The sequence below is a fragment of the Chenopodium album genome, chromosome 3 (assembly GCF_948465745.1).
Source record: "Chenopodium album chromosome 3, dcCheAlbu1.1, whole genome shotgun sequence".
In the NCBI taxonomy this organism is placed as follows: Eukaryota; Viridiplantae; Streptophyta; class Magnoliopsida; order Caryophyllales; family Amaranthaceae; genus Chenopodium; species Chenopodium album.
Window position 1 is genome coordinate 10605702 of NC_137836.1, and position 16589 is coordinate 10622290.

The window sequence follows — 16589 nt, forward strand, 5'->3', positions numbered from 1 at the left end:
TGTACCCTTTGTTGCACGGAGCGTTCAATCGGGTAGATGGAGCATGAATTCCCAGAGGGTTATGCCCATATGTAGAACACATATGGGTTTCAGAAAAGTGAGAAAAAAAAAATCAATCAGGAAGTAGGATCGAGCAAACAATACGAAAAACCGGTCGAAATTAGAACGCATATTTCAGGCTCGGTATTGGGGGAAATTGGCGCCAGCAATCAGAGACTGGCGCCAGCTTTTAACTGTAGCGCCTGGCGCCAATACTGGCGTCTGGCGCTACAACTAAAACACTGGCGCCAAGCTCTGGCCCCTGACGCTACTTCCTACATGCCTCAGCAGCTTTCTGTGCTCGATAAAATTTTCCAGTTTCGCGCGGTGTTATTTCAGTCCTAGTTATGAAAGACATTCCTCAAATTTCCTACGTGTAAAATCCTATGTTTTTAACTCATTACGGATGGTCTTTCCAATGAGATCTTTTTTATGCATATGACAATAATGTTAATCAAAATTACACACATGAAATACTTAGAACTTTTCGAGTCTCATCCACTCATTCTAAATCATTGCCGAAACAAATTCAGGAATTAAAAATAGAACTCCCCCCCAGTGGAGTCGCCAAAAACTGTAAGGAATAAATTTCAAGCCTTAAAATCCCACTAGCTTGAACCCCACTGTGATCATACACTAAAGTACGGTGGCGTCCAAAAGGGAAGAAGATAGAGCAAAAGAGTCGCCAACAAGTTTTTTAGGAACTTGTAAACCATTCACGAGGTGAAGGTTACACCCCTTAACGATCCAAGAGATCGTCAACTCCATAAGGTCATGAACCAAATAAGGGTTCGGGGATGAAGGTACAAATCCAACCTAAAAGAGATTGAACCTGCCCTAATAATAGGCCTCTACTTTATTCTGATCGTATTCATGCGCGCTTTCTAACTAACATGCAATCAATAGAATTACCCTAAACCTGTTTATATACCTATGTTGGTTGAATATTAATGCACAAATAAACTATTATTGGCGATCACTTGAATTATAATCACATTAACCCTAAACAAGATTATTAATTATCTTATTAAGCGTGATTACAAGTACCAAATTCCCTTTAAACATGCATAAAGGTGATCAAGCAATAAAGAATAAAAAAGCATCAAGAAACAGAATAAATAATAAATATCATGAATAATAAAATTATAATCATAACAATAATAATCATAAATAAAATAATCATCATCAAAATAATAATAATAATAATTATATTCACAATCATCATAAATTATAATAATTATAATCATAATCATGTTCATGTTAATATTAAAGCATAATAAAAATAGCAAGATCCTAGGCATGATACTAACAAGATTAATAACAAACCCTAGCATGTCACTAAGCAATAAAAATCAAATCTTTAGCCCTAACATGATACTGACAATCAAAAATACTAGGAAGAAAATAGGAAGCATCATAACAATCATATTTAATATTAAAATTACCCTAGACATGATACTAGGAATATCATAATAACAATGTAAACATGAATTCTACATCCTAACATCAATTAAAATCAATTAAAGTACTTACTTTGATGCCTCGTACCTCTTTCTAATAACAAAATACACACGTTAGTAACTTCAAGGAAAATAATAAATCAACAATCAAATTAAATAATTGAAATAGAGATTTGGGACCAAACCCTCAGAAATTAAAACCTTTCACGTCTAGGGCGAAGGCAACTTCGAATATGGCTAGGTGTTTCTAGATCTTGTGAATGCGGAATTTTGTATGAAAAAGCAAAGTTTAAAGAAAGATGAATGAAAAATTAAGAGAATGCTAAAGAATTAATGATTGTAGATGAAAACTTACGAATGAGGAGAATTGGTGATGAATGAAAAAAACAATTGGTGAGAATTGATGAAAATCGGTCCATGAAAACGGAGTTTTTAATACGATATTTATAAAGAAAATCAGCCAAAAAGATAAAATAAACAAAACAGAGTCTGACGCACCAAAAACAGAGCTGGCGCCAACCCTGGCTAGCTGGCGCCAGGCACCAACACTAGCACCAGGCACCAGGCCTGGTTCCAGGCGCCAAGGCCTGGGGTTAGGCGCCAAGCCTGATTTTAACGCGTTTTCGAAAATCTGATAAATTTACCGTACTGGAGGATAAAATCATATAATTTCCTCGAAAATGCTATTTGATTTTGATTAAAACTCTGAAAAGTCAATTTATCAATGCTAATTGAATTAGGAATGAAAAGAACCTTCTAGAAGAATCTAGAAGACTAAAACCATTCCTAATTGCATTAGGAATGATAAATCATATTAGGCCCTCCCCAAGATCATTGGGCCGTATATAAAGCTCAAACTGGGCCTAGTTTAGTAAATTGGCCATAACTTCCTCAATATTCATCGGAATTGGGCTTATAATATATCGTTGGAAAGGTCTTTGCAAGCCCCATCCAACTACACTACTATTGGATCCATATCATGGACCAACCAAACTGGATAGGCTGTTTTCTTAAAAATAAGTTTTCAAAAACAGAGAGAAGAGAAGAGAAAATAAAAACTTTCCGCAACACTAGACTTTCCACACTTTCGTTTCATTCGATTATAATTCAACGTGAAAGGTACTCATCACTGGGTTTGGTTTTGGGGAGACACAAATGGGTGTCTACAGGAACACAATGGAGGTCTACATAGACGACATGGTAGTTAAATCCAAGAAGGCAGCCGATCATGTCAAAGACCTTAGAGAAGCCTTCGTCATCTTGAAGCAGTACGACATGAAGCTAAATCCTACAAAGTGCACATTCGGAGTTCAGTCAGGAAATTTCCTAGGATACATGGTAACGCAAAGAGGAATTGAAGCCAGCCCAGACCAAGTCAAAGCCATCCTGGATCTGGAACGACTAAAGTCAAAGAAGGATGTACAAAGCTTAACAGGGAAAATTGTGTAGGGTATTATAGGTACTACACAGCGGAAATAATCATGAATCATATTCATATAGCACCTAACCAAGGATCTCATGCATAACACATAAAGAGTAAGAATTATACCTTTGAAGCGTGAATCCACTAGAAATCGAGCAAGAACAAGGAAGACAAAGAACCTCAAACGTGATTCCACTACTTGGTCCACAGGCACAGATTAAGACCTCAACTAATGCTAGTTAGTCGCGATCGAACTCTTTAATCGACCTTCTACGGAGAGGTATGAGCAACGAACTAGTCACGAACCACCACGAACCACCGCAAACACCACCAAGGGTGGTCGGCCACAAGTCCAAGGGGGGGGGAGAGGGGTGCCGTGAGAGAGAGAGAGGGAGATGAGGGTATTGAGATTTGGTTGCCTTGATTCACAATTCACTATAAGTTGATTGTGACTCTTGTATCATCCTAGGCATGGATCTTATTTATAGATCATATCCATAAATAAGAGTCCATGACCAAGCCCAATTCCTAATCCCAATCAAACTACACTAGCCCAATCCTATTCATGATCAGTTAAATACTCATAAGGCCCAATAATGGGCCTCTTACTTGCTTAACCCAATACCTTTGTGTGTGACCTCATAGGATCCATTCTAGCGGGCTTTGGGTTATTTTACTAGCCCAAAGATCATCTCTCATAGTCTAGCAACAGATGATGACGCCCCAAGAAAACGAACTTATTATCTCCATAATAATGATCCTTGATATATATAGTAATTGCACTTATCGAAGACATAACTCCTTCAATCTCCCACTTGTCTGAGACAAGTGCGCAATATTCAAATTCCTTAAGTCAATGTGTGTCGATTTGATAATATCATTGCATCTCATGTCGTGATCATATTAATCCACAAATCTTTTCTTGAAAACCGAGTGAGAATTACAAAACAAATGGTTACTGTGTAATCCATTTGAGCACGGCCATGCATTTTCTGAATTCTCCCTCTTCAAGGGGCCAAGACACATTCCTAATTAAATAGGTAGACTCAATCCAATCTTGTGGCAACCAAAGCTCCCACTCAATTTCAGAAATAACCGGGAAACACCCTTTAAAATCTCCAGTTACGGGCAGACGTATGAGTGTACCACAGCCATAACATCCATTGAATGAAATCAATGTTCCACTCATGTCAAAGGAATCCACTAATATATCCGGAAGTTCTATACTTGAACTTCAAAGTAGGTCTATAGTTCGATCATGCATCATTCATGCATATCCATGTGATTGGCTGAGCCTCACTATGCTCCTATAGCCCATGAAACTGCGTTATCCAATCAATCTTACATGCTAGTCCATTATTAGAAATCATTTATGTCCAATTTAATGATTCTGAACTAGGAACTTAAATAATATATGGATTTTGTTCACCTGTGGGGTTTCATTCACCAGGTCATCAACCTGATGAGCCCATCAATCCATAATTATTTTGGACATTTTATTTAATATTGAAAACCATCATTAAATAAGAGAAATAATAAAATTTCTGATTAAACATAATTCTGCAAATGAGTGTATTACATATGTAACTTATTTTTCTCCAAAAATAAATACAACTTCTAATTACATCATTTGCTTCAGTCTAGCTTCACTAGCATGTTTCTCATGCTTAGGTAGTGGAAGGGGTTTAGTAAGTGGATCAGCGATATTCTCATCCGTATGAACTTTGCACATCTTCACATCTCCTCTGTTAACGATTTCTCGAATGAGGTGATACTTCCTCTCAACATGTTTGGATTTGAAGTGTGACCTAGGCTCCTTTGATTGAGCAATGGTGCCATTGTTGTCACAATACAATTCAATTCCTTTTTGAGCACTTGGTACGATATCCAGCTCAGTTAGGAATTTCTTTATCCAAACTGCTTCTTTGGCTGCCTCAACTGCAGCCAAATATTCTGATTCTGTTGTAGAGTCTGCGACAGTGCTTTGCTTCGAACTCTTCCAGCTCACTGCTCCTCCATTCAGACAGAAAATGTACCCAAACTGTGATCTAAAGTCATCCCTGTCCGTTTGGAAACTCGCATCCGTATAACCTTTGAAAACCAACTCATCTTCGCCACCATAAACTAGAAACATTCCTTTCGTTCTTCTCAAGTACTTAAGGATGTTCTTGGCAGCTGTCCAGTGTGCATCACCTGGATTTGCCTGAAACCTGCTACACATGCTTAGAGCAAATGCAACATCCGGCCTTGTACAAATCATGGCATACATTATCGATCCTATTGCAGAAGCATAAGGAGTGATAGCCATACGTCTCATCTCATCCGGCATAACCGGACATTGAGATTTACTGAGCGTAATGCCATGAGACATGGGGAGAAATCCTCTCTTGGAGTTTGTCATATCAAACCTATCAAGAACCTTATCAATATAAGTCTCTTGACTTAGTCCAATCATCCTTCGAGACCTGTCTCGATGGATCTTGATTCGCAAAATGTACTCGGCGTTACCCAAGTCCTTCATGGAAAAACAACTCTTCAACCATTCCTTGACTGACTCAAGCATTGGTATGTCATTTCCCATGAGCAGTATGTCATCTACATACAAGACTAGGAAAACTATGCTGCTCCCACTAGACTTCTTGTATACACAAGGTTCCTCTTCTCTTTTGAGAAAATCAAACTGTTTGATTGCTTCATCAAAACGAAGATTCCAACTCCTGGATGCTTGCTTCAATCCATAAATGGATTTTTGAAGTTTGCATACCTTACTAGGATTTTCTGGATCCTCAAAACCCTCAGGTTGTGTCATATACACTTCCTCCGTCAAGAACCCATTCAAGAAGGCGGTTTTGACATCCATCTGCCAAATTTCGTAATCGAAAAATGCAGCAATCGCTAGAAGTATCCGAATGGACTTAAGCATGGCTACTGGGGAAAAGGTCTCATCATAGTCAATACCATGAATCTGCCTGTATCCTTTTGCAACCAGTCTTGCTTTATGGATGTAGGCATTTCCATCTTTGTCTGTTTTAATTTTGTAAACCCATTTGCAACCAATAGGTTTTACCCCATCAGGCAAGTCAACTAGGGTCCACACTTCATTTTCAGACATTGATTCCATTTCGGACTTCATGGCCTCAAGCCATTTATCTAAGTTGGGGCTCGCCAAAGCTTGCTTGTAGGTAGTAGGTTCTTCATTCTCCAATAAGAAGATTTCATAATCCTCAGTTATCAGAACCTCACTAAACTGTTTGTTTCTGATTCTGGTAGACCTACGTGGGGTAGGAGCAACAATAGAAATATTCTCTCCAACTCCTTGAAGATTTTCGCATGAACTAGGTTCAAGTGGGACGATAGGAGTCTTGCTAGTCGAATTAGCTTGCTCCGACGCATGATTAATCGACTCATGTGCCCTCGCCTTTGATGTGGTGTTATCCACATCCATTTGTTGCTCGTCCCGAATTTCTTCGAGAACTACTTTACTCCCACTTGGCTTTCTAGACAGGAATTCCTTTTCTAGAAAGACACCATCGCGAGCAACAAACACTTTGTTATCTTCGCGATTGTAGAAGTAGTACCCTTTTGTTTCTTTTGGATAGCCGACAAAGAAACACTTGTCTGATTTAGGTTGTAGTTTATCACCTTGTAAACGTTTTACATAGGCTTCACATCCCCAAATCTTGAGAAAAGACAATTTTGGAGCTCTTCCATTCCATATCTCATATGGGGTCTTTTCAACTGCTTTGGACGGGCTTCTGTTTAGTATTCTAGCAGCTGATTCTAATGCATATCCCAAAAATGATATGTGAAGATCAGTAAAGCTCATCATGGACCTCACCATATCAAGTAAAGTCTTGTTCCTCCTTTCTGACACACCATTCAACTATGGCGTTCCTGAAGGAGTTAACTGTGAAAGTATTCCACAATTAATCAGATGTTCATCAAATTCTTGGGTTAAATATTCACCACCACGCTCTGATCGTAATGCTTTAATCGTCTTCCCAAGTTGGTTTTGTACCTCATTCTGGAATTCTTTGAACTTTTCAAAGGATTCCGATTTGTTCTTCATTAAGTAGACATAACCATATCTACTTAAATCATCAGTAAAAGTAATGAAGTAGTTAAACCCACCCCTTGCTTTTGAACTCATTGGTCCACACACATCCGTATGTATGAGTCCCTAAAGATCACTAGCTCTTTCACCTATACCCATGAAGGGTGACTTAGTCATTTTCCCAAGCAAGCATGACTCACAATTTTCAAATGTTTCATAATCAAATGAAGAAAGAAGTACATCCTTGTGTAATTTCTGGATACGCTTTTGGTTAATGTGACCAAGCCTACAATGTCATAGGTAAGTTGGGTTTGAACCATCTGTTTTCTGCCTTTTATGATCAATATTGTAGACATGGGTTGTATATTCTAATACATAAAACCATTAATTAATTTGGCGTTAGCATATAACATATTTTCTTTCGAAATAAAACAACACTTGTCTCTTATTTCAAATGAAAATCCTTCAGAATCTAAAACAGGAACTGAAATAATGTTTTTAGTTATTGTTGGTACATAATAACAGTTATTAAGCACCAAAATAAGTCTAGAAGGAAGTCTTAAATGATAGCTTCCAATAGCAAGAGCAGCAACTTTTGCTCCATTTCCTACTCGAAGCGTTACTTCCCCTTTTGCTAACTTCTTACTTTCTTTCAAGCCCTGCACGTTATTAACGATATGAGCACCACATCCGGTATCAAATACCCAAGTGGAAGATGAAGTAAGATTAATTTCTACAACGAAAACATCAAGTAACTCTTTACCTTCAGTTTTCACTGGTGTATAGTGGGGACACCCTGGTGTATGGCATGGCCAACTACCGCAAAAGAAGCATTCGCTTCCTCTCCTCTTCAGGAACTCTTCAGCATGGTTAAGCAACAGATTGATCAATGTCACCGAAGATCCCTCATCATTATGAGTGAGCTTGACAATGTCAAAACCATCATGGAGTGAGAACAAAATAATATCATGAACAGAGTCATCATCGATCGGTTTCCCAAGGACATCCATTTGATTGAACATTTCAATCAATTCCCTTACATGGGCCCTTACTGACTGACCAGGCATGAGTCTTTTAGCCATTATTTTACAATGGACATTGTAAGCCTCATACCTTACACTGTCAGTCCAGGAATAGTAAATCTGAGGGATCGAGTTAACGACCTCTCTTACATTTTGATCATTTATGCCTCCACTTCCTAATGCTCCTATGCCACCTCGACAGATGGCACGAAGACATTTGTACAATATGGTTAGCTCATAGTGCCTGAATCTTCTTTTCCAACAAGTTGGCCTAACCATGAGCTAACCATGACCTGCCATAAATATCGAAGGTAGGGCCATGGTTAGCCAACAACTGGGACCTAGATTCATTATGTTGTGATTATTTAGTGAACTCTAGCGCATCATCAAACAACATAAATAAAATCTAACATGCATAATCTACTAATGCATAAATAAAACATGACATAGTATGGCCCTTAATCCTAAGAAAACTAATAAAGCAAAAGCTCCCACTTGAACCTTCATGGATCTCATCATCTTGCTCCTTTGGGCCTCCACTCCATGGATTCTTGGATTAACTGCAACCTATAATTCTATTCTATTCTATCTACTACTTAAATAAAATAAAATAAATTACAAAAATACTTAACGGTACGCAGACCGTATTTAGATTACAAAAATACGAAACGATGCGCAGATCGTATTTAGAATCTATGGGCCATACTAGTCTATATAGCAATATATAACATCATATATTATAAAATGCCATATAATAAATCACTCATCATGCTTTCCTAAACTACAACATCGAATGTTCACAGTAAAGGAAACATGGCTCCTAAAATATCTCATATTTTAATTAATTACTGTAATTAGATAATATCATATATTATTCATAACCAATTATAAAATATCATATATTTTAATTTAGGTATGAGATAGAATCAAATCTTATTTTAATTTTGGAAAATAAATCATATTTATTTTCCATGATTATCCTAACTTTTAGGAGATTCTATCCTAATTACTTGCCAATCACATATTTTAAATCAATTAATATCCTAAAATAATTATAGGATAATCATATTATTTAATCAATTATTATCCAAATAGAATCTTTTGCTCCATAATTATCCTATCTTAACAAAATTAACAACTTTAATTTTGTTAATTATCTTTTCAAAATCAAAACTTATCTTTTAATTTTTAATTTTGAAAACTGATTTTATTCAAAATAAAATTAAAAAAAATTTTTTTTTTTTTTTAAAAAACCGCGTCAGCCACCATGGTGTGGCCAGCCGAAGCCGGCCACGGTGGCCGCACACCTTGCGGTGTGCACTGCCCCTGCAGCGACGCGCGGACAGCAGCAGCAGCATACACATCGGGGTGGTGCACTGCTGCGCTGCCCCTTTGACTGACCCGTGCCCAGCCCACCCTCCCTCCTGGACCACCACCGGTGCGGCAGTCGACGTGGCTGCGCCACCTAGCCGCGGCTGCCGCACCTCAATTCCCTTTTTTTTTTTTTTGGTTTTTTTTATTTTTAATTTCAAACAAAACATTTTTATTAAAATTAATGTGGTCCATCCAATTTTAAAATTAAATCATATTCAATTTTAAAATTAGGGTTCTTCATGAATTTAATCCCAATTCAATTTAACTTTTAATTTAAATAGGTTGATCATGAAAAATTCATAATTTATCATGAAATCAATTAGATTAAATTCTTTAAACTTAAAACTTTCGAATTAAATCAAAATAAAAAAAAAAAAAAATTTCACAAATTAGGGTTAATGATTTCGAAAATTTCGAAATTATTAAGGGGGCGAGGGTTCGAATTTTCGAATATTGTAGGGCTATTTTCGGATCATTTAGGGCTAATATGGAGCAAATTAAACAACTTTAATGATTCTATATTGTTAAATTACATTTAATATAATAATTGACCCATAATTAAATTATTCTCCCTCCTAATTGAATTAAAATTGTGGATTATCAAAGGTTTAATACTCAATATATGTAATTGCAAGAGGCTAACTGATACCACTGAAGGGGATTATAGGTACTACGCAGCGGAAATAATCATGAATCATATTCATATAGCACCTAACCAAGGATCTCATGCATAACACATAAAGAGTAAGAATTATACCTTTGAAGCGTGATTCCACTAGCAATCGAGCAAGAACAAGGGAGACAAAGAACCTCAAACGTGATTCCTCTACTTGGTCCACATGCACAGATTAAGACCTCCACTAATGCTAGTTAGTCGCGATCGAACTCTTCAATCGACCTTCTACGGAGAGGTATGAGCAACGAACTAGTCACGAACCACCACGAACCACCGCGAACACCACCAAGGGTGGTCGGCCGCAAGTCCAAGGGGGGGAGAGGGGTGTCGTGAGAGAGAGAGGGGGAGATGAGGGTATTGGGATTCGGTTGCCTTGATTCACAATTCACTGTAAGTTGATTGTGACTCTTGTATCATGCAACCCTAGGCATGGATCTTATTTATAGATCATATCCATAAATAAGAGTCCATGACCAAGCCCAATTCCTAATCCCAATCAAACTACACTAGTCCAATCCTATTCATGATCAGTTAATACTCATAAGGCCCAATAATGGGCCTCTTACTTGCTTAACCCAATACCTTTGTGTGTGACCTCATAGGATCCATTCTAGCAGGCTTTGGGCTATTTTACTAGCCCAAAGATCATCTCTCATAGTCTAGCAACAGATGATGACGCCCCAAGAGAACGAACTTATTATCTCCATAATAGTGATCCTTGATATATCTAGTAATTGCACTTATCGAAGACATAACTCCTTCAAATTGCAGCACTGAACAGGTTCATCTCAAAATCTTCAAACAAGAACAGAGCCTTCTACGAAGTCCTGAAGAAGAATAAGGAATTCAAATGGGAACAAGAGCACGGCGAAGCATTTCAGAAGTGAAAGGAATACTTAGCCAACCCGTTGGTACTCTCTAAACCTAAAGAAGAGGAGCCACTCCAATTGTACCTCGTAGTATCTGAAGGGACGATCAGCGCAGTCCTCACCAGAGAAGAAGACAAAGAGCAATTTCCAATCTACTACGTAAGCAAAACCTTACTCAGTGCGGAAACGAGGTACGCATCCTTAGAGAAAATCATTTTAGCTTTAGTTACTGCTTCAATAAAGCTACGCCCATACTTTGAAAGCCATTCTATATGAGTACGAACCAACTACCCCATCAAGGCCATCATGAGAAAGCCAGAAATGTCAGGGAGGATGGAGAAATGGGCCTTACATTTGAGCAGGAACGATATACAATATGAGCCTAGAACCGCAATCAAGTCACAAGCTCTGGCAGACTTTGTAGCAGACTTCAGCCTAGCCCTTGAGGAAGAAGCACATAAAGAGGTATTGGCCTTACAGGAGCCAAAGGCTACATAGAAATGGACACTCCATACAGATGGCGCAGCAAACATACGCGGTGTAGGCCTGGGAGTGGTGCTGACATCACCACAAGGAGACAAAATAGCACAAGCAATAAGGTGTAACTTCAAGGCCACCAACAATGAGGCCGAGTACGAAGCACTAATCACATGGTTAACTGTCGCAAGAGATATGAAGATACAACATCTAGAGGTAATCTCAGATTCCTTACTCATGGTAAATCAAATCAATGGGGAATACGCAGCAAAGGACGCCAAGATGATAGCCTACCTAGAAGTCACAAGAAGTCTCATTAAGGAATTTAAGGAGTTCAAGATAAACCAAGTACCTAGAAACTTAAACACTGAAGCAGACGCCCTGGCAAACTTGGGGTCAAATATTAACCCTGAAGAATTTGGAGCCATCCCCCTAGTACACGTACTCTCTCCAGCTATAGAAAAGGAGCCAACTATGAGTGTCTACGAAATCCAAACAGACCCTACAGGAAAGGAAGAAAGTAGATGGACGAAACCTCTCAAGAACTACCTCCTGGACAGAACAGTACCAGCAGGGAAAGTGGAAACCCAAGCACTTGCCATAAAAGCCTCAAAGTATTGCCTAATCAGCAACATACTCTTCAAAAAGTCTGTAGCAAGTCCCTTCTTACGATGCTTAGAAATTGAAGAAGCGCAACAGGTCCTACACTCCCTACACAGTGGTGAATGCGGAAATCATTAAGGAGGAAGAAACCTGGCCAACATAGCACTCAGGATGGGATACTACTAGCCCAGCATGAGAAAGGACGCCGCTTAATTTTCCAAGAAATGCTTAGCATGCCAGAAACACGCACCTTTAACACACAAGCCATCTGAAGAGTTGCACCAACATTGACACCTTGGCCATTCATGAAGTGGGGAATGGACATAGTAAAATTACCTCCATTATCAGGACAGAGAGTGTACTTCTTAGCAATGACGGATTACTTCTCAAAATGGATCGAAGTAGAAGCGTACAAGGAAATCAAGGATAAGAACGTCATCTCATTTATCAAAAGGAACATCCTAAGTAGATTTGGAGTACCAGCAGAGATCATTACAGACAACGGGTCCCAGTTCATCAGCAACAAAACCACAAAGTTCTGTAAAGAATGGAATATTTCCCTCATCACATCTACACCAAGATACCCACAAGCAAACGGACAAGCATAGTCAAGCAATAAGGTCCTAATAGGCAACATGAAGAAAAGGTTAGAAGGAGCAAAAGGGAAATGGGCAGATGAACTACCCAACATATTGTGGGCAGACAGAACAACTCCAAAAGGCGCCACTGGTCACACCCCCTTTTCATTAGTGTGTGGATGCGAAGCAGTAATCCCAACAGAAGTAGAAGTCCCCGCAGCAAGGTATGGGTTGATGACAGAAGAAAAGAACCAAGCTGAACTAATGCACAACCTAGACACGGTAGAGGAACTAAGGGAAGACGCAAGAATGAGGATGGCAGCCTACCAGCAGGAAGTAGCAAGGTCCTTCAACAAGAATGTCAGAGCGAAAGTTTACAAATTAGGAGATTGGGTCCTCAGAAAGGTGTACGAAAATACCAGAGAAGTAAACGCAGGAAAGCTAGCGCCCAACTGGGAAGGACCATACGAAATCATCAAGGTAGTAGGCAACGGAGCCTACAAACTCAAGAGCGCAAAAGGATAAGAGGTACAAAGAAGTTGGAACGCAGCACATTTAAAACTCTATCATTTCTGAAGAGCTAAGGTACGTAGTTATCATTTCAATTTCGTTTTCTTTTTAAAAAAATACAAAAAAACAAAAAACCATAAAGCAACAAAAAAAAGAAGAAAAACAGGAAAAAAAAATCTCCAACAGCCAAAGGCAGCACGACAGGTACTCTTCTTCACCTAAACTTTGTCAATTCAATTTATATTCACTACGAGTACTGACTTTGGCATCGGAGGGCCGTTGGGGAAACCCATGACCACCCCTCACCCAATTCTATTTTGCAAGGACAAAAAGCTACGCTGCCATACAAAATACAACAAAGCATAAAAAGACAACGACTATCTATCCCTGCAACGAGCAAATCAATTATCCCCACAAAGCAGGAAAACACTAGCAGCACATACATGTGTAGACACCCATTTGTGTCTCCCCAAAACCAAACCCAGTGATGAATACCTTTCACGTCGAACCATAATCGAATGAGGTGAAAGTGTAAAAAGTCTAGTGTTGCGGTTAGTTTTTGTTAAAATTCTTTCTTTCTGTTCTCGAAAACCCACTCTATTTTATGAAAACGTCCATTCCAGTTTAGTTTGGTCCATGATAAGGGTCCAATAATGGTGTAGTTGTATGGGGATTGAAAAGACCTTTCCAACGATATATTATAAGCCCAATTTCGATGAATATTGAGGGAGTTATGGCCAAAATATTAAACTGGGCCCAAACCGGATTTTACCTACGACCCAATGATCATGAGGAGGGTCCAAAGGTTTAATCCTATTCTTAAACTAATTAGGATTGATTAGAATCTTCTATAAGTTTCTAAAATATCTTAATTATCCTTTTTTGAAAAGATAAGATTAAGGAATTTGATTTAAATATAAACTTTCTTTTTTTATAAAACTTTCCTTTTTTAAAGTCCTAACTCTATTCGGATTTAAACATGTTCAAAGACAGTCAGATATTATTTTTGTGCCTCATATTTTTTATCCAAATTTTATATGGTTGGATAGATCTTTAAATTATCTTTCCAATGATATATTATAATATTAAATCCGAGCTATAACGAAAAAGATATGAATGAGACATGAAACTTTATCCAAAACTGACACCATCTCACTATTTCGTTCATATCTTTTATTCTACAACATATTTTAATCTGATTTTAATTGTTTTAGAAAGTAGACTTCAATATCTTTCCAACGACATCTTATTCATCTTATTCCTATTCCTGGATCAAAATATATGATAAAAACAAAATCCGCAAAAACTGCTGTCTACGAGTTTTATTTCGATTCGAATTTGGATGTTTTTCTTAATTCTTCGACCCTCTTTTTTTCTTATAAATAGAGGTCATATCTCCCCTTTTTCGATAACCAACTCTCATCAAGATTTTCTTGATTATTCTCTCTCTCTCTCTCTTTTTCTAAACTAGCCTTTTCTCAAATACAAAATTCCGCATTCATTAGATCTAGAAACACCTAGCCATATTCGAAGTTGCCTTCGCCCTAGACGTGAAAGGTTTAATTTCTGAGGGTTTGGTCCCAAATCTCTATTTCAATTATTTAATTTAATTGTTTTGTTTATTATTTTCCTTGAAGTTACTAACGTGTGTATTTTGTAATTAGAAAGAGGTACGAAGCATCCAAGTAAGTGCTTTAATTGATTTATTGATATTATGATGTAGAAATAATGTTTATATTGTTATTATGATTCCTAGTATCATGTCTAGGGTATTTTTAATGTTAAATATGATTGCTATGATGCCTTTTATTCTCTTCCTATTATTTATGATTGTTAGTATCATGTTAGGGTTAAAGATTTGATTTTTGTCGCTTAGTGACATGCTAGGGTTTGTTATTAATCTTGTTAGTATCATGACTAGGATCTTGCTATGCTTTAACATGATTATGATTATGATGATGATTATGATGATGATTATTATTATTATTCACGATGTTGAATATTATTATGTTGCTTGATGCTTATTATTTATTGCTTGATCACACCTTTTATTGCATGTTTAAAGGGAATTTGTATTTGCAATCATGCTTAATAAGATAATTAATAATCTTGTTAGGGTTAATTGTGATTATAATTCAAGTGATCGCCAATAATAGTTTATTTGTGCATTAAATTCAACCAACATAGATTAAACAGGTTTAGGGTTAATTCTATTGATTGCATGTTAGTCAGAAAGCGCACATGAATACGAGCAGAATAAAGTAGAGGCCTATTATTAGGGCAGGTTCAATCTCTTTTAGGTTGGATTTGTACCTTCATCCCCGAACCCTATTTTGGTTCATGACCTTATGGAGTTGACGATCTCTTGGATCGTTAAGGGGTGTAACCTTCACCTCGTGAACGGTTTACAAGTTCCTTAAAAACTTGTTGGCGACTCTTTTGCTCTATCTTCTTCCCTTTTGGACACCACCGTACTTTAGTGTATGATCACAGTGGGGTTCAAGCTAGTGGGATTTTAAAGGCTTGAAATTATTCCCTACAACATGTAAGCAATATTACATCTGTACTACAACTGTAATACAACTGTGATACATTAAGAAACAAAAACACAATATAGCAAAAGAAGTAAGATTACTTAGTTGCGAAAAGCAACAAAATGAGCAAATCATCCAGATGCAACGAGGCAGCACAAAAACAAAATAAAATATCCAACTGCACTAGGGCAGTAAAAACAAACATTCTTCAAAGAAATTTAAATATTGTTCAGAGCTAACAGGTAACACAACACCATTGAAACTAATTCTCCCCAGTGTTATCAGCATGGGTCTTCTCTTCAGCAGCAGACTTGGAATCCTCATGACCATCCTTGACATCCTCGTTCATGGGGGAGTCAACCTCTTCATCAGCATAGCCCAACAGCAATGTACTAGGAGCAGCAGTTCCTGTAGGAAAAGTTTTCTCAAAGGCCAACTTCTCAGCAGCATAATCCCACGCCCCATGCTTCCCTTGCTGATAATCCTCCATCATCTCCAAGCGTGCCTTTCCAAAATAATACCTAGCTGCATCAAGAGAGTCGTTTGCAGTCTCCTTCAGAGTATTCTTCAACCCATCTCGATCTTCAAGGCACTGCTTGTACTTGGTCCTTTCAGTCTTCAAAGCGTCAGTGGCAGCCTTATACTTATCAAAAAGAGCATCACGCTCCTTATTCATAACATCATAAGCCTGAGTGAACTTTGACACCTTGCTCAACACACCAAGGCACGACTGAAAGCTCTGCAAAAGCACACAACAAGGTTAGGGGACACAAAGGGACACTTAAAATTGTTTTGTCGAATTTTTTTTAGGGGTATACTATACTTGGAAAGACTGCGCAACAGCCTCTTGAGAAAGGTCAGCGAAAGTCTGCGAAGATTGGCGCTCCTTGAAGGTTGGGAAGAGCAAATTACCCACATGGGGGGCCAGAGAATCATAAGAAAAGTTAACAACATCAACGTCAGCAGGAAT

The 16589-nt window shown here is 38.0% G+C and overlaps 2 protein-coding genes across 2 annotated transcripts; both read left to right on the forward strand.

Moving 5' to 3' along the window:
• Positions 1–11631: 11631 nt before the first annotated feature.
• On the forward strand, positions 11632–12135 carry LOC145624828 (uncharacterized). The gene has a single exon (XM_081677916.1). It carries the CDS (start codon positions 11632–11634, stop codon positions 12133–12135), a length of 504 nt encoding a protein of 167 aa, XP_081534042.1.
• Positions 12136–12632: 497 nt separating this feature from the next.
• Positions 12633–13100, forward strand: LOC145624829 (uncharacterized). The gene has a single exon (XM_081677917.1). The coding sequence runs from the start codon at positions 12633–12635 to the stop codon at positions 13098–13100; it is 468 nt and encodes a 155-aa protein (XP_081534043.1).
• The last annotated feature ends 3489 nt before the right edge of the window (positions 13101–16589 follow it).